The 19125-nt window shown below is 38.3% G+C and overlaps 1 protein-coding gene across 2 annotated transcripts in view; it reads right to left on the reverse strand.

Annotated features, from left to right (window-relative positions):
* Positions 1–18414, reverse strand: part of SEC22A (SEC22 homolog A, vesicle trafficking protein) — a 65883-nt gene extending 47469 nt beyond the window's left edge. For both annotated transcript variants that reach the window (XM_068545497.1, XM_068545496.1), the window contains exons 1-2: positions 18372–18414; positions 11923–12123 (exon numbers count right to left, since the gene is read on the reverse strand). In XM_068545497.1, coding sequence (XP_068401598.1) covers positions 11923–12104 — 182 coding nt within the window. In that variant the 5' untranslated portion in view covers positions 12105–12123; positions 18372–18414. The remainder of the gene's footprint in view (positions 1–11922; positions 12124–18371) is intronic.
* Positions 18415–19125: the final 711 nt, after the last annotated feature.

The raw sequence follows: 19125 nt of genomic DNA on the forward strand, positions 1-19125 counted from the left end.
AAATAAATCAGACAGATAGATAGGTAGACAGATAAAACAATAAAGCAAATGGGGTAAAATGTTAACAAAAGGTGAGTCTGGGAACAAGTATTATTTGTAATTTTCTTATTTGTACAACTTTTCTGAAAGTTTGAAAGTATTTCTAAATAACAAGTTAAAAATTAAAAACAAAAATGTTTAAATTAACCATCTTCTATTGAAAAAAAAAAACTTTCTAAAATAAAGTATACACTCCCCTGTAACAAGCAGAGTATGGGACAAAAATTAACCCTTTTTAACGAGTCACTTAAACATTCTTTCATGGTACTACCAACATAACTCTGGTCTAGATCAAGGGGAGCAAACAGAGCATACAGGCTGTAACTCCCACTCCCATGCCAGACACTGCTAATCTATCACAGCAATTTTTACTGCCAAACCCTGATCCATGTTGGAGTCCCCCTCTCCCCTCTTTTCTCTAATACTGTAGTAGCAGAATTTATTTATTATTTTTAATTTAACTTTTAAAATAAATATATTCACATGACTCAAATTTTAAAAGAATGAAAAATGAAAGGAAATACTATACTTGAAGTCTTATTCCCCCCTCTGCTCACAGATAGCCAGTTCTCTGTCCCTCTGGCAACTCATGTTATTATTAATTTCGTATGTATCCTTCCAGTGAGAGTTTATGCATATGCAAGCAAATGTACATATATCTTTCTTTCTTAAAAGACCATCCAAGGCAGTCAAATGATGAGGGGCTGGCACCTATTAATCGTCTATTATTAATGGTGTGGGATATACTACTAGTGAAATTGTGCTGATCTTATGCTTCTGGAATAAGTGGAACTTCAGAAAGGAATTCCAGGTTAACACATAGTCATTTCATGCAATGTTTTTCCAACTGCAAGTTGTGACCCACTAGTAGATGATAAAATTAGTTTAGTGAATTACACACAGCATTTTCTTAAAAATGGAAATAGAATATAACAGAAAATACCGGAATGTTTATTGCTTCATAAAACTTTTGTTTATCCTATTTGTATGTTAAGTAATGGTCACAAAGTAAAATGCATCTCTTCTTATGGGTCACAGTCAAAAAAGTTTAGCCATAACATACTGTATTTTCCTACAAAACTGACAACTAAATAAAAAATCAAAGTATGATTTTCCCAAGTACTTTTCCCTTTCCAAAATAATCTTCACTGTCATTATCAAAATTCTTTGACATGTCATTAGCATTCAAATATATCTTACAATAACTTGAATTGGGATAAAACACAATTGGTGACTGGCTTCTACACGCTTGGAACTTCTAAGTGGCTAGCTAGGAGTTATTTCACTGTCCTTCAATAAGATGACTGACGCTTTTAGACTCCATCTTTTGTGCTATAACAGGGTTTTACTGTACTTCCATATTAATAAGAGTGAACCACAGACACCTACGTGAGTTTATCCCAAATGGTTTTTCTTGCTTGCGCTCAATCTAACTGGAGAATTTATTGTGAAATTAAAAAAAAAAAAATCCTATGTTTTTAAGATTGTATGTTAACGTTTTCAGAAAGTCTTTATTCCAAAGTCTTTATTTTTCTATAAATGCATGATATTCTCTGAAAACGCTATATTCTACATAGTATTATGACTTTTCATAGTGAATTTACCTTTACAATGCTGTCTTTATTTGAAATGCAAAGCCAGTTTTCCAAAAGTACATACAGCTCTGTCGATTTACCTTTGTTATCAAAAGTTCTGCTTTTTCATATCACTGGGACAAACTGAAAGACTCCTACCATCGCACTGAGGACTACTCACATGAAATAGTCTAACGTCACTAGAGGCATGCCAGTTTGTGCACCCTTTAGCCTGTCCATCAGGTTCATTTAGTTCACTTGTTATAGACAATCTGGCTGTTATCCTTCTGCCTTGATGAGGAGGAAGAAAAGAAGTAGTAGTAATAGTAACAGTAGCAGGTACGGTTTACTGACCACTTAGTATGAACTAGGCCCTTTGCTAAATATATTACATATTTTATCTAATTTCATTCTTACTTTATTGTAAACAAAGCACCTGTTATTTTTCTTCATGTAACTAACCCAGCTCGTACTTATATATTTGTATGTTTGTTGTAATGTCTCTCTCACTAGTATCTATGCTCCATGAGAGCAGGGATGATTTCTTTATGGTTCACCACCGTATTCTTAGCATCCAGAATATTATGTCTAGTACACAATAAGTGCTCAGTAAATTAGTAAATAAATGAGTGCATAGAAGGCATCATTCATTTACTCATTTATACCTAATTTGTTTAGTATATTGTGCACAGATAATTGCACAGCTCAGTGGTATCTACACAAAGAAGAAGATCAATAAATACTTGACAAATGACAGAAGAGAGTAGAACTTCACCTGCTCTTCCAGGTCAGTGTTACCAGAAGGCTTGAGTTCAGATCACTGAGTCTTCAACATCCCCCTACTTAAAACACAGGGCTGTTCTCAGGGACCATGTAGAATTACTCACCTCTGCAGTGAGTACCTCCAGATGGTTATAAAGGTCTAACAAGTATGTCTGCTTTCCTTTTATCACTGTCATTACTAATCCCACAACAACAAGAAGTCTTCTTTTCTCCACCTTGAGCACAATTCTTAAATTGCGATTGTTTTCTTCCTACTTTGCTCTAATTTCCTTTTTCTTTTTTATTTCCTTCCACTTCTGTGCTTTGGGACCAATGGGATTTGATCTCTATAGCTACTGCCTTTCTTCTGGCCAAGGAATTTATCCAACCTCATTACATCTTTGGTTCCTCTCCACAGCACACACACTAGGAACTTCTTTAGGGCCTTCCAAGATCAAGTGTGTCTTGAACAGGTAAAGCTGGTGGAAGTTCAAACTCCAGGTAAGAAGGATTTACCTCTTTCAATCACTTTGTTTAAAAGCTAATTTTATCATGTATCCAAGCAGGCCATACCTCAAGCGATTCCTAAAGTCCAACAAAACGAATAAATGGTTTAAGACGTTAAACTTTTCCTGGTATCTAATTTTATTTATGAAATGTCAAAAAAATTTTAGACATCACCAATTAAACACCGACATTATTAGGACTTGATGGCTTGCTGTACCAAACTAAATAATAAGTGAAAACGATGATCTTCCCCACAGCAAATAATAGAGCACCTAGCATATGTCCAGCATTCTACTCTATAGGTTCTGATGTCAAAGACCAAGTCCCTGCCTGCCAGGCGCCTACAATTAGGTACTGGGAATACACTTAAAACGATATACAAAACAAGATTAAAGAAACAAAACTGAATTTTTTAGCATGCCAAATGACTAAGTATACAGCAAACTATTTATAAATTGAAACAGCAATAATATTTGTATTACATATAGTTTTCATTCTGCTACTGTATCATTGCACACAGGAAATCTGCTTATCCTTTGTAGTCATATTTACCCAGTAAATAGCTTTCCTGGGTGAAAAAAAGTTCTCCAGTAGGACATGAAATCTCTAATCTACTCTTAAAATTGCTAAGCATAAGAACAATTTTATTTTCGAAAGGGAACCTTCCATACTGAACTCCATTCCCTAAAATAAAGCGTTTACACTTTTAAATATAAAAAAGGGTTTGATGGCCTCTTAATAGTGTTCTGCAAGTACATTAACTCTTTCAATCTATCCTGGCATGCGGAAATTATTTGTATAAAGATGTATCATTTCTTGCTTAAAAATATGGGGGGATTTTTCAAAAAATAAAACACAGATCCATATCTCAAAAAAAAAAAAAAAGGGTTTGATGTTATGAAAGTCAGTATACCTTATGAATTTATTATCACCAAATACACCTGATGAGAAACAAGGTGAAAACAAGACTTCGCCATCAGTAGGACAGTAAGGTGATAAGAACCAGAAAGAGAACTCAGTAACACTGAGTGTCTGCCATGAGCAGCATTCTACCAGGAACTTCGTATTTTCTCACTTATTCCTCTCTTAGGTAGCCAACCTTCAATTACCCTCCAATGTTGAAGAGCTAAATACATTATCCCATAAATAAAAGACCCATTTTAGTCACTAATTTAAACCTCATTAAATAAGAAAATATGTATTAATATGTAATATGCCAAGTGATAGCAACTTATAACAGTAAGCTAAAGGAGAATCAGATGATTTTAAGCAGCCAAAGGTGATTACACCATCAAAACCTTGGATACAAAATTTGCCTTTGACAGCCTTCATTTTCTTTTTCTGCAGAGTTAATCTCCTGATTCACCCTTTCCCACTAACCCTAATACCTTCACACCTTCACACACCAGAGAATAAAGATCCTGACTTTTTTCAGATAACCAATCGTAGATAGTCCCTCATTTGCCTGTTAGTTGTATTCCAGAAGTTTACTGCACCTACAGAACTATATTGTAAGAGTAATTAGATTCCTAGACCAGTTCATAAGAGCCTATTTAACATATGTGGCGCTGAAAAGCTGTGGATTTTACCATAATAAATGGTAGAAAAGTGATATGATGCTAATAATGAGACAAAACACAGGTTACATTCTTCCCTCAAGTGGTCTGGTAGCTACTGGTGGGTTGCATTCCCCTGTCACACCCATTCCCCACCAAACACCTTGTCTTCAATGAGACAATGCTATCTCATCAATTTTAGACTTCACACATACTCTGTTCCTCATCATTTCTCAACCAAAAAAGGGGGGAGGGTAGTTTCACTTAATTCTCTTCCCTGGTTAATTTCGCTGTCCATAAAATGAAAAGAATTAGGAGAATTAGGAATGCACCCTGTCAAGAAAGAGGTTAAGGGTAAAAGGAGGTAACTCAATCTTTTACCAGAGAATAATGTGAATGCTGAAGCAAAAAGACTGTATGGCTGTATGGGGCTTCCCTGCTGGCGCAGTGGTTAAGAATCCGCCTGCCAATACAGGGGATGTGGGTTGGAGCCCTGGTCTGGGAAGATCCCACATGCTGCAGAGCAACTAAGCCCGTGAGCCACAACTACTGAGCCTGCGCTCTAGAGCCCATGAGCCACAACTACTGAGGCTGCGTGCCACAACTACTGAAGCCCACGTGCCTAGAGCCTGTGCTCTGCAACAAGAAAAGCCACTGCAATGAGAAGCCCGTGAACCGCAATGGAGAGTAGCCCCTGCTCGGCGCAACTAGAGAAAGCCTGCGCTCAGCAACGAAGACCCAACGCAGCCATAAATAAATAAATAAATACATACATTTCTTAAAAAAAAAAAAGACTGTATGTCAGATATACCATTTATTAGCTTTGTGACTTTGAACAAGTTTCTTTACACCCCTAAGTCTCAGTTCCCTCATCTGAAAATAGGGGTGGTAGTACTATAATGGCTATCTGCCCAGCGTCCCTTCTCCCCTTCCCTTTGGAGAACTATTTCCAGCCCCACCACCTATTCTATATGGCTTTGATAAAGCTGCCCATCAAACGGGTGGGCATGTAATCCAGGCCAGGCCAACTAAGAGTACCTTAGCCCTCCAACCACAATGTTAGTCCAGAAATGGGCCATGACACAGCAAGGCCCACTGAAGTCCTTTTCTTGAAACATGGAGGCAGTGGGGTTGCCCAGCTGGAATGAAGTAAGCCTGGAGCTACCTGTGCAGTGTCTTCCAATATGTGCAGAATATCTATCTGCAAAAGGAAAGACTGGAGAAATGAGAGAAAGATTCCTGATAACATCTGATTCCCTGGCTCCAGCCAACTAGGTAAAAGGCCTATCCTTCACAATACCCTTTTTTTGCTTAAGCTAGTGTGAGTTGTGTTTTTGCCCTTGGCAATGGGGAAAAGTTCTATTTAAAAGCCATTCACAGAGCTGTTGCAAAATTTAATGAAAAGTAACTAAACTGCCTGGCCATTGCAGGTACTTAATAACTGGGTCCTTGTTGAAGTTGTTACTCCCGTAATCAGAAAATACCACCAAAGAGTGAAAGGAAAGCCAGAAACAAAAACCAAAAGGCAGGTAAGTCTAAAACAGCATTCCTGGCTGCAGGTAGCAGTCTGGGGACAAATATGAAGAAAGTGACTCCCCAGGTAAGGAGAGAACCTATGAAGCTCACAGCCATTATCAGACTTCAAATGAATTTACTGTGAAAGAACTAAGGAATTTCACTTCTTGCACTAGAACTCACAACAGAGTATGACTGACCTCCCAAAGTGTTTTGTCTTTTCATAAGATCAGTGTCTCAACATTTATCAAAATGTACAACTATGATTTTTAAACACCTAAAACCAATCTCTAAGTTTTAAGATCTCATAAGACACAACTTGATTTTCATATGGTTCATAAGTATTGCTTTAGTCACTGTTGTTTCCTAAGTAGTAACATAAGTTTATCTATTAAACATTTACTACAATTTAAGTATCCTTCAACTAATAAAACAGATGAATTCCTTAAAATTTTATACAGAGAATTATAATATCACTATGTAATGTGAAAAGAAATCACAAAACTGGATTATCCTCCCACCCCCACCCCCAATCAATAAGTCAAGTTGAAGAATATTGGAGAAAATGAAGACTTAACTCCATTGCACTCAGAATCCTGACATACCCCACAAACAACCATCCCTCATGTAACAGCTACTATGATATATGCAAGGCATTGTGCCAGCAAAAGCCAGGCTCCACAAAATGTGCTCCATTAGCTGAACTGAATTATTCAGCTACTACAATCTGATGAAATTCATCTTTTTCCCAATACATAGGGGGAGAAAATTAAAGGAATTTTCGCAATTTTAAATGTTACCTATTTTTTTTTCTTAAAACTTTGGACTTCCTTTACCAATTCAACTAGAATCTAATGTGAGGTACCATCTGATTTAGCACATAATCAGACACTTAGCTTTGCTTCTCAGAGGTATTCTGCAAAGAGCCCCTCAATTTCTGTACAAATTTGAAAACCACAATGCTAAGAGATGAGGAATCAAAAATAATATAAGCCAGGGCACATCAACTATCTCAATGAGTTACAACCTAGTTGTAGAGAGTGGATATAGAAATTTTAAAAAATATTACGAAAAAAATGATGAAAAAGTCAGTCAACAAGTTCTACAGGCAATCCGTGAAGGGAGTAAGATCACTAAAGAAATTATTGGGTTGGCCAAAAGTTCCATTTGGTTTTTTCCGTAAGATGGCTCTAGTAGCACTTAGTTGTCTTTAACTTCATTCGAAACAATTTTGTTAGGTTGTGTGTGACAGCTGTCATATCAGCGTACATTTAAAGAAACACTTATCAAAGTTGGTGAATTTTTGTGTAGCCATTTTAATATTGAAGATGGAAGAAAAAAGAGCACCATTTTCAGCATATTTTGCTTTATTATTCAAGAAGGGTAAAAACGCAACCGAAATGCAAAAGAAGATTTGTGCAACGTATGGAAAAGGTGCTGAGACTGATCAAACGCGTCAAAGGTAGTCTGCGAAGTTTTGTGCTGGAGATTTCTCACTGGACGATGCTCCACAGTCAGGTAGACCAGTTGAAGTTGATAGCAATCAAATTGACACATTAATTGAGAATAATCAACATTATACCATGCAGGAGGTAGCCAACAGACTCAAAATATCCAAATCAAGTGTTGAAAAGCATTTGCACCAGCTTGGTTATGTTCATCACTTTGATGTTTGGGTTCCACAAAAGTTAAGTGAAAAAAACTTTCTTGACTGTATTTCTGCACACAATTCTCTACTTAAACATAATGAAAACGTTCTGTTTTGAAAACAAATTGTGATGGGTGATGAAAAGCGGATACTGTACAATAACGTGGAATGGAAGAGATCGTGGGGCAAGCGAAATGAACCGCCACCAACCACACCAAAGGCCAGTCTTCATCCAAAGAAGGTGATGTTGTATATATATGGTGGAATTGGAAGGGAGTCCTCTATTATGAGCTTCTTCTGGAAAACCAAACTATTAATTCCAACAAGTACTGCTCCCAGTTAGACCAACGGTAAGCAGCACTCCACGAAAAGCGTCTGGAATTAGTCAACAGAAAACGCATAACCTTCCATCAGGATAACGCAAGACCGCATGTTTCTTTGATGACCAGGCAAAAACTGTTATGGCTTGGCTGGGAAGTTCTGATTCATCCGCTGTAGTCACCAGACGTTGCATCTTCGGATTTCCATTTATTTAGGTGTTTACAAAATTCTCTTAATGGAAAAAATTTCAATACCCTGGAAGACCATAAAAGGCACCTGGAACAGTTCTTTGCTCAAAAAGATAAAAAGTTTTGTGATAATGGAATTATGAAGTTGCCTGAAAAAATGACAGAAGGTAGTGGAACAAAAGGGTGAATACGTTGTTCAATAAAGTTCTTGGTGAAAATGAGTCTTTTATTTTTACTTAAAAAACTGAAGGCACTTTTTGGCCAACCCAATAAATAGTAGTAATGAGGCAGAAGGTGATTCAAAAGACACAAGCTATAAGCTGGGCTTTGAAAGAAAGAGAAGCATTTAAAAACACGGCTGAGAAAGCAGATTGGTGCCAGCTTCATGCTGTGCTACAACAACTACTGCAGATCTGTGAGTTTTATCTGGCAAACTCATGGTGGTTAAAAAAAAGAGGTGTCCTATGAGAATTTTAAATAAGTCAGGTAACACATAAATTCCCAATTTTATATATTTCAGGCTGAATTTATTGTCATATAGCATAAAAACCTCAATAAACTAGAAACCAACTAACAAGACTTCCAATCAATAATAGAAAATATATGAAATCCAGGTTCTTGTCAGGAACTAGAACTGAAAATTCTGTTATTCAATCCTTTTTTAAAACTTGTCTACAAAAATACACAAAGAGGCTTTTCTATGTGTGGTTCTGGCGGCCATGTAATCTATTTAATCCTTTAGACATTTCTAAATTGTATTCTTAGATCAGGCTGATTAGACCTCTGCTGATTCACCCCACTCCTAAATTCACTAATAAATTGCTTTTTGCATCATGCTATTTGTTTACACTAAGGAATATTATAAGAAAAATCATAAAAAGCTCATTGTTATGGTTCCTGGAAGAATGCTATCCGAATTCTGTCTCTCTTTATGTATATCAGGTTACAGTAACATGAAAAGCAACGTTTTTATCCAATGGATACTGTGAATCCTATAAATGATCCATTATCCCCCTTTGTTTTGGTCCCAAGGAAGTTCAGAACAATGTTTGTAGCCCTTTTCTAAAAAATGAACAAACTACATAGTTTGCATCTCCAGAAAAAAATGTTACTTCAGTTTATTATTCTATGTTTATTTTTTCATTCACATGATTCCCTTATCTGTACTCTTGAATTTTTTTTTTTAATTGCCTCACATCCTTTGTGGAATAACATGGGGTGCAAATAAATAATACAAAATCTAGAATTCACAACAATTAAACAGCATTGGGCACTGGAGGGGTGTTAACACTTTACTACATTCTACTCTACTTTTAAGACAATAGGTAGAGGAACAAAAAACATTTGCAAAGAAGTTTGTTTTTTTTTTTTTAAAGTCCAGGATATCTGCCAGAATTAATACACATTCAAGCCAATCTTCTGTAATGCTGGTATCTGTCTACAACACTATACGATAACTGAAACTCAGAACACTACACCCAGAGCACTAAAAGAGCCTATTAAATATCAGAATGCTTCAGGCTTTTTCTTCAAAAAATAGAAGTACACTGAGACATCGTTTTAGATATATTTTAACTACCATGACCACCACCACATTTTCTAGTTAAAACTCTCAGAAAACCCAATTAAAGATAATACCTATTATCCCAGGTAATCCAAGTAAATATGGACCTTCTCTAAGGTTCTATTCTGGGCCTCTCTGAAACTCAGTGTGCATGTCTACCCTCACAGTTTCAATTTCTATGTGAATGATTCCAAAATCTCTATCCCACCTCAACTGGACACCTTGTCATAACCTCAATTAAAATGCTCAAAATGGAGCTTCACTGTCTTCTTCTTCTCCCTCACCCCATAAGCAACCCTTTCCAAAGATCTCATTCTGTCCAATTCCAATTCCAAGTCATCTTTGTCCCTTCCTTCTATTCATCTCTGGTATTCTATCTTATCAGGCTCAACCGTTTCTTCTTCTGAAGCGTCTTTCTGGTTGGCATTTTCTTTTTCATTTGCACTTGTATGTTACTAGTTCAGGCCCTAATTATAAGTTGACGCCTCTCCTCTCCTCAGACTTTCCATTTCACCCTCTATGTCACCGTCTCAGCACTGCTTTTTATCAAGTCATTTCCCTCAGTCCTGCAGTAGGAGTTTCCTATAACCTATTACATCATCAAAGTGACATCCCTCAACCTGAACTTGCAGGGAAATCCAGGATCTGGCCCCACGCTAAGTATCTCACATTTCCCATAACTATCCCTAAATCACCATTCACTACACCAGGCCAAGCAGGTTAATGCACCTACCATGCTAAGTCACAGTCTTTACTTTTTCCGCCTCCTCTCTACACCTGGAATTGCCCTCCTCTCTGCCTTAGCCAAATCTTACTAATTCTCCAGGACATGGCTCATGTCTCATCTCAGTAACGAAGCCCTCTCCTTAACATCACATATGGACTCTGTTCTTATCTGATTTCCCACTGTATGCACAATCAGTATCAAATTGCTCGAGTTAATTGTTCTCTGTTTCATGTGTATGCTCTCCCACTTGGTCTCATCTATTCCCATGGTTTTAATTATAAACTGTAAGCTGACTTCCAAATCTACATCTCCACACTTGTCCTTCTCTTCACTAAACTTAAGACTTATACATCCAACTGCCTACCTGAAGTCCCCTTTGGATGTTTAATGGACATCTCAGACTTAACAGTCCAACAGAACTCTTGATTTTTACCACTGAAACACATATCCTCCAGTCTTGCTCATTTCAGTCCCATTATCCAAGTAATTACGGACATTCTTTAGGCCAAAAATCTAGAGGTAACTCTGATTATTCTCTTTCCCTCACATTCCACTTCAATCCATTAGGAAGATTTGTTGGTACTGCTCCCAAAATACAGCCCAAATCCAACCCTTTCTCATCCTTACCACTCTTATTCAAGTTATAAGCATCACCTCTACCTGAACTTCTCTAAGAGTCTCCTAAATGATCTCTCTGCTTCCACTCTTAGAGCTCATTCTTCATATAGCAGCCAGGATGATCTACTCAAACCCAAAATTAGGTTTTATATAACTCTCCAGCTTAAAACTCTCCAATGGCTTCCTATTACATTAAACTCAATCCAAACCCCTTATCATAGCCTAGAAGGCCCTACGTAACCTGTCCCATTCCTACCTTTCTAACCTCACCTTCCACCACTCTATTAATTGTCCGTATTGCTTCATTGTCTTGGTTTTCTTTCCATCCCTTGATCTGCAGTGAAGGCTTTCTGCACTGGCTATCATCTCTGCCTTGACCTTCATCCACTGCATTCTTAAGACTGCCGTCTTTCACATCTTTTAGGTCTCTGTTCAAATGTAACCCTCTCAGAGAGGCCCTTGACCACCATAAAGTCACTATTCCATTGCCCAGTTTTACTTTCTTTATTTACAATAAATAGTGATGAGCACCATCCCCTCACTAGGATGTAAACTTATTAAATTCATTGAGGGCAGATATCAGGTATGACTTTTTATATTTCCCATGACAGTTTTCCTGGGCATGTAAGAACACCAATAAATATCTAATATCAATTATAAGATAGACTATCTGTAATCTGCAAAACTATAAAATTTTCTAAAGCCAGACATAAACACAGAGAAACTATAAAAAGGGTGATGACATGATGAATACTATTTAGTATAAGTTCAGAACCACATGATTCTTGACTTGAAAAGTTCTCCTAAACTAATCAAACACTAATTTCTATTTAGACCACTTAAATTTCATTAAAATGACAACCACTAAGCAAATGATTCTAATGGAGCAAACCGATGTCTTACTTAATGTTATAATGTCCAGTTTTCAGTGTACATCTATCAGGAAGCTGAGCCAGTTTTCTCGAGAGCTTTTTAAAATACTTTCTGCACTCCTGCATGCCTGTGCCTTGTTCATAGTCAGTAGAAGCAGAAAGTGGCAGTCCATCTCTGACACGAATGACTGAGGCAGATAAAATCATAGACATTTCAACTGACAGAGAAGACCTAAAACAAAATGAACAATTTGGGTTAGGCAAGAAATTAAAGCCAAAGCTGATAAACACAGTGCAAAAATGTGTAACTCACTAATAATCAAAGACATACTAATTAAAGCAATGATATACCATACTTTCCTTCACAAATTAGCTGTTAAAAAAAATACTTACTTCTTTCTGGCATTTCCAGAAGTATATGTGGAAGTACATATTGGAATAAAAACCATTCTCAAAACAATCTGTTGATATTCAACAAGAGTTTAAAAATATTTATGCCCTTTGACCACAATAAATTTATATACATAACCCTATCTTAAAGAAAATAATCAGAATTAGACAAGATTTTAAACAGAAAGACATTTTTCTCATAGAAATAACTGAAAACAACCTAAACGTTCAACGATAGGGGGATGGTTAAACAAATTATGGTACACCCCTATGATGGAATATAATGCAACTAAAAGTTGTTTGTTAAAAATAATTTAGTAATGTGGTAAAATGCTTATATGTTAGGTAGAAAAAAAGCAGGATCAAAACTGCATATGTTGTTTTCCATAAAGACACAGAGAAGGAAGAAGGGAGGGATAAATAGAGAAATAGATATTGGAAGGAAACATGACAAAATTAGAATGCTTACCTCCAGGAAATAGTATTATGGGTGATTGTTATCATTTTATAATTTCCTAAATTTCTGTAATGTTCCACAATGAGCACATATTACTTTTATAATCAGAACAAATGTTTTTATTTAAAATAAATTTTAAAGCTAAAGGAATACTATTTTTTTTTCTGGTCATGCCATGAGGCACACAGGATCTTCCCCCACCAGGGATCGAAACCGTGCCCCTTGCATTGGGAGCACGGAGTCTTAACCACTGGACCACTAGGGAAGTCCTAAAGGAATACTACTTTAAATGTTGTTCTCAATCTTTTTATCAGAAAGCAAATCATAATGACCTTTTTTATTATATTCTAATCATGCTTTACAAAAATAGATAAAAGGACTGCATAGGCCTACGCAGGTCTGAAAGAAATCAGGTAAATAGTCAAACTTCAATAAAATACACACACACACACACACACACACACACACACACAGTGGTCCCCTGTGTAAAAACCATTGGAATTTTGATTAGAAATGCAGATTTCTGGGTCCACCCTCCCCCCAAAAATTCTGATCCATTGACTATGGGGTGGGGCTTGAGAATTTTCCATTTTCAGCAAATTCCCTAAGTAATTACTACGCTTATTATCTAAGGATCATACTTTGAGAAACACTGAATTAAAACATGTTCACAGTCTGAAATTAAGTGATAACTCTTTCCTGCCAGGCAGGAAAGAGCACAATGCCACTAAATACTTCTCCTTCACTAACAGGAGGCACAACTGGTAAAAACTGAAAAATCTGGTAACAATTTCATAGGCTTTTTTCAAGATATTGTATCTCAGAGACTAAATTAATCCTTACCTGCCCAGCTCAGCTAGGTCAATATGCTCTCACTCCAAAAATGAAAAACTAAGTTAGTAATATCAAAAAAATGACAAAGAAAATCAACTGCTACCAATTTTGGAAACGAGTGGTCCCTAGTTTTTGTTGCTATGTCAAGTTAAAATCTGAGTGCCCATTCATGATGGTAACTGACTGACATTAAAATCAATCCAAATAATAAAGCTAATGCTTTAAATTTACTTCCCCCTTTTCCCCTTTTCCTCTGAAGAAAAGCTAGGTATTAATATGTCATTACCCTTTAATATTTTTCTCCTCCATTTATTTAAAAGGAAAAAAACCCAGCAGGAATTAAATTAGCCTTTACCATAATGGAACCTTCGAACGAAAGTTCCAACATGACATATCCAAATCATTTTTTTTCCTATTCAACCAGTTTCTTTTTTCTTCTAAAAGCGGTAGCAAAAGAAAGCAGAGATCCCTCAAGGGATAATGTCTATACTATAAATCTCTTTTAAAAATTGTTACCACATTTTTAAATTTATTACACCACAACTGAACATTTAGCCTAAGTGTAAGAAATTAGGAAAATGTCTTACTTCATACCCTTACAAATTTATGATTTAAATATAAAACTTTGTCTTTCCAGAAGTATACTGCAACACAATGACCACTCTGGGAATTAACATGAGAGCAGGGTTGTGTCTTATAGTTTCCAAACATCCATATTCTTAGTAGTATTTAAAAGCAGACTGCATTCTTTATGCCTGATCTTTCTAGAATCCCAACAGAAATATTAGGAATAATCTTTATTATAGGGTGCCAACTTTCATGTAATCTTCAAAGTTACTCTTTTTTATGACTTAAAAGACAGAAAGATATGATTCATACTTCCTAAAACATATACTGAAAAAAGAATAACAACCTGGATAAGTTCCATTCATTTAACAAATATTTACTGAGTACATACTGTATGCCAGGGGCTATTTCAGATATTAGGAATAGATAGTTCCTACCACCGAGAAGCATCGGGCCAGAATTAAAGAAATTCAGATGGAAAGAGCAAATACAACACAAGCTATGTTGCCCACCGCTTTACTAACTGGAAAACTATAGCTAGACAAACTTGCCTTTCAGATGTTCATAATACACACTTTTAGGCTTGTCATGGAAAGCACAACACAGCAGTGATATTCCCTTTCTAAATTCTTGAAAGGTTTTCAGAGAATTGCTTGTATTTATCAGGAGATAGGATTTTTCTGAGGAGAAAAAATTAAATCCCTTCCTTCCAGAGTCATTTAACCTAGCATCCAAACCACTGAACTAACAAAAGAAACTGGGATGACTGTCCAATGAACAATGTGAGGCTTGACTACTTTGTAGATAGACTTCAATCACCTTAGGATAAGCAATCTCTCTTTTATCAACTCAATAAATATATCCCCCCTTTTTTTCTTTTTACCTTGAATTCTTAATACAGTTCCTTAAAAAAACAAACACACACTCCAATCTTATCTGGACTGTGGTAGTAGAAAAAGGAATCTGTCAACATCAAGGCCAAGCTAGGGTTAGGATACCCTTAGAGGCTAGGCAAGGTGGTGGCTGGAAAAACCAAGGAAGAGCCAGTAGGAATTGAGGAAAGGAAGAGGTTAAAACACTTGCATGGGAAGATTCCAGAGCAGTAGTAGTTTTATTGGGACCACAGATACATTTTTAGGCCACTGGTCCATTTTCCCTCACCTTTAACAGAAAAAAATATAACATATGCCTTTAGACAGCAGCAGAAAACTCATAGGGAAATCTGAGTGCTGGCTTATATATTCTTTGCCCAATAGCAACTGCTAGAGGAAAAAGCCCAAAGCAGAATCTAGGTAGGTCTGGGTAAACATTTACGTAAAGGCTGAGGAAAATAAACTTCCACAACACCAAACACCTATAGCAGTGGTTAGCAGCCTTTTAGACCCAAGATAACAAGATGCTGACCTGTCTTCTTCAGAAACTTGTGGGGTGATGACTGTAGGCCCAAGGTTCCAGGAAGGCAATCTCTCAAAAAGTAATAAACAAAACCCAACATCTAAGTACATTTTATATCTACTTTCCAGCAAGATGCTTTCATAAATGCCTCTTTTAAGATAAAAAAAATTTCATAATAGGTTAATCACTCATATTTTATTTTAGTCCATTATTTCCCAAACTTCAGTCACCCAAGTACCGTTTTCAGAAGTCTTACCATATCTGCATCTCACCTGTACTATTTTTTACCTAATACAGGCTTTTCAATTGATTTATTTTTTTGCCCTATGCTTAGTAATAGTATCTGTGAAATCAGTTTTGAGGTGTTAGGTTCTTCTCCTAATTTAGACATATAAAGAACTTTTGTTTCATTCAAATGTGTGTGTAAATTTTTGGAGAATTTTTTTTTTAAGTTCATCTGCTTATCATTCGAATTATATTACCTATCTGATGTTACCAAAGTTTTGGAAACACTACCTTGGTACATACTATTTTATAAAAGTGCTAGCTGAGATCTGGGACTTGGGGAGTTACTTGTGGAGAAAGCTACACTAATTGTGATGCACAGGGTTGGGGTTAAGATTGAGTGAAAAGGGAAGGATTTCATAGAGCCACAGGTTAGCAGGAAGGCACTGGGGAGACAGAGCTTGAAAAGAGGGGGAAAGGGTACCAAGAACAACCAGAGTTTATTTTGCAGCTTGGCCTGCGCTCCCCACCTTACCAGCAGCCTTTGGTATTCCTATTACAGGTGCTTGTACTGCACAGTATGTATAAGACCTCGAGTTCCAGAGTAGATTATACTCACATCTACGAAGACGGCCTCCAACACATACACAAATACATCAATCATTTGTGTAACACCTCATAGTTCACAAAGAGTGAGGTAGGTAAAACCTCCATCTTACAGAGGAGAAAACTGAGGCGCCCTTTCTCAATGTCCCACTGCTAATATATGACAGTGCTTAAACCTAAGTCTCTTGTATCTCTCCATCACTGTGCTCCTCCTATAACCAACAAGGCGCAAGAACCCAGTGATACAGAAACTATCTAGCTACTCATTTTGAAATAATAATAACAATTTTAAACAACAGCTTATGTTTTCTTTAAGAGGCAGTATAGTATTATAGATAACAGGATGAACTCTGGAACCAGATTGCCTTGGTTCAAAAACTGGCTCCACCATGTAGTAACTGTGTAAACTTGAGCAAGCTTTGTCTTTTTAAGCTCAATATCCTCATCTGTCCATTGTGGCTACCAACAGTATCTATCTCATAGGGTTATTTTTAAAATGCTAATGGTATCTACCTCATAGGAACACGTAAGGAACCCGAAACATCACCTTGCAGACTGAAAGTGCAATATTAAGTGTTTGCTATTATTATTTATTGACTGCTCTCTATTTACCAGACACTTTATACACATTACCTCATTTAAGCCTTCCAATAACCTGTGAGGTAGGTATTATCAGTTCCATTTTACCTTTGAGGAAATTCAAGCCCAGAAAAGTAATTTATTCAATCCCTAAACTACCAAGTGACAGATTTAAAGTCAAGCCTAATTCTAACCACCCTATGAGTCTTGCCTCTCAACATATTCAAGCTTCTTACTCAACTACATGGACAGGGAGGTCACAGGCACCCCTTTGAAAAGACCTAGGCTCTGTTCACACACCAGTATAAAACATACTTAGATTTTTAAGAATCAGTCATACACACACACACACACACACACACACAAAGCACTAAACTGATCATGGTTCTCAACACAGGAAATGCCCAGATGTCCCTTAAGTTAGGGCATGGTCACAGATGTCAGATTCAAATACTGAACGACAACCTTCATACACCAGAAACTGTAGGTACTGTTTAAGGTATTGCTTAATTCCTTATTATCTTAGAACGTGAGCAAATGCCAGTAACCCGAAATGTGATTCAGAGAGTTTCAAAAAGTGGCTGTTCCACCTGTTGGCTGGGATCCCAACATCTCCCGCCTGGTGGCTGACACTGTAACCCTGGGCTTTGCCTTGGCTGAAGAGGCACAGGAGGAACTGGATCTCAAGCTCTCCCACTGCCTCAGGTGGAAGATCCAGGAAACTAAATAGAAGAAAAAGCCAAAGCTGTTTTCACTTTCAGAGAGATTTAAGCCAGCTGGGGCTCAGCCTCCTATTTTGAAACCTTCTTCCACCTGTCGAGCCAATTGCTCAGGTCTCCTTTATGCCACATCGTTCCCAAAGTGCCATTAACAGGGCCTTAAGAGGTTTCCGTGAGCCAACGCGGGCAAAATTCTGGGTTCAATGCTCATTCAACCCCACAATAGGCAAAGTAACCCTACCTAAAAAATAGGAAGTGCCACGTCAAGCTCTCTGGGCCACCTAAACAGCCTAGGAGGATCACCGTGTTTCTGACACCTGGGCGCCAGGGAATGCTGCCCCACCGCTGGCAGCCCAGAGCGACTGTCCTCCTCCTCGGGCCCCCTATAACCACCCTGTGAGTTGCCCCATATCCGGGCAGGTCAGCCGAAGGGCAACCGCCGTTCGCGCGGCCCGCAGACCCCTCAAGTCGTAGGAGACGAAGTCCCCGCAATCCCACCCCTCCAAAGCTCCGCGACTCCGACGACTCCCCGCTCCCGCCCCCCACGCCACGAGCTTAGTTCCCGCCCGGGGTTAGGTAGGTCTGCAATCCCGAGGGCGAGAGTCGGGGGCCGTGGCGGGGGACGAGAAGAGCGAGGGAAGCGGCCAGCCAGGGGTTCGAACGACGCGGAGAAGGGACAAACGAGGACTGGGAGGGGCCGGTCCGTACCTGTCTAGCCAGAACCCGCCGCTACGAGTGACGCGGCCCGCAGTGCATTGTGGGGCTGGGGAGTGGCCGTTCCGCCGGGCAGCCCCACGTGAGACATGGCTGGCGCCCGGCGGGATCAAGCCCCGCCCCCGTTCCCTCGGCCCGTCCAGGCCAATCCGGTTCTGGGGGAAAGACACACCGACTCGCCCCCTCCAGGGGAGTTGGCAGTTTTTCCCTCTTGTACGTGAAGAGAGTGCAAAATCCTCGGGTGACAGATTATGCTGTCCCTCACACATAAGGCTGATCTCTCCCGCCTGCCGCCTGTATCTGGAGGCAGTTTGTTTCTTACGCGGCCCTACAGCAAACACATATCGAACAAACAGGGGGAAAAGCCCCCTCTGAGTGAACAAGAAGACTTGCCCCACCTACCACCACACACTGGGAGGCACCTATCCTTGGCACAGAAATGCCAGATGCTGTTCCTGCAGCCGCTTCCAGCTTTTGCATCGGTCACGCATTATTAAACAAGGACTTACTGACTGCATACTATGTGCTAAGCACAGTGTTAGGCAATGGGTTACAGGAGTGAACATAACACTCGATGGATCTAAAGTGTGATAGGAGCAAGAGATGTTAAAACATAAATCATTACATAATTATAAATCGTAATCAGTTCTACGAAGGAAAATTAGTGGGTGCGATGATAGATTAATCAGGACTATCAGGGAAGAGCTCTTTGAAGAAGTGCCTTTTAAGCTCCAGGCATATGAAAGAG

Source organism: Eschrichtius robustus, chromosome 6, assembly GCF_028021215.1.
Source record: "Eschrichtius robustus isolate mEscRob2 chromosome 6, mEscRob2.pri, whole genome shotgun sequence".
In the NCBI taxonomy this organism is placed as follows: Eukaryota; Metazoa; Chordata; class Mammalia; order Artiodactyla; family Eschrichtiidae; genus Eschrichtius; species Eschrichtius robustus.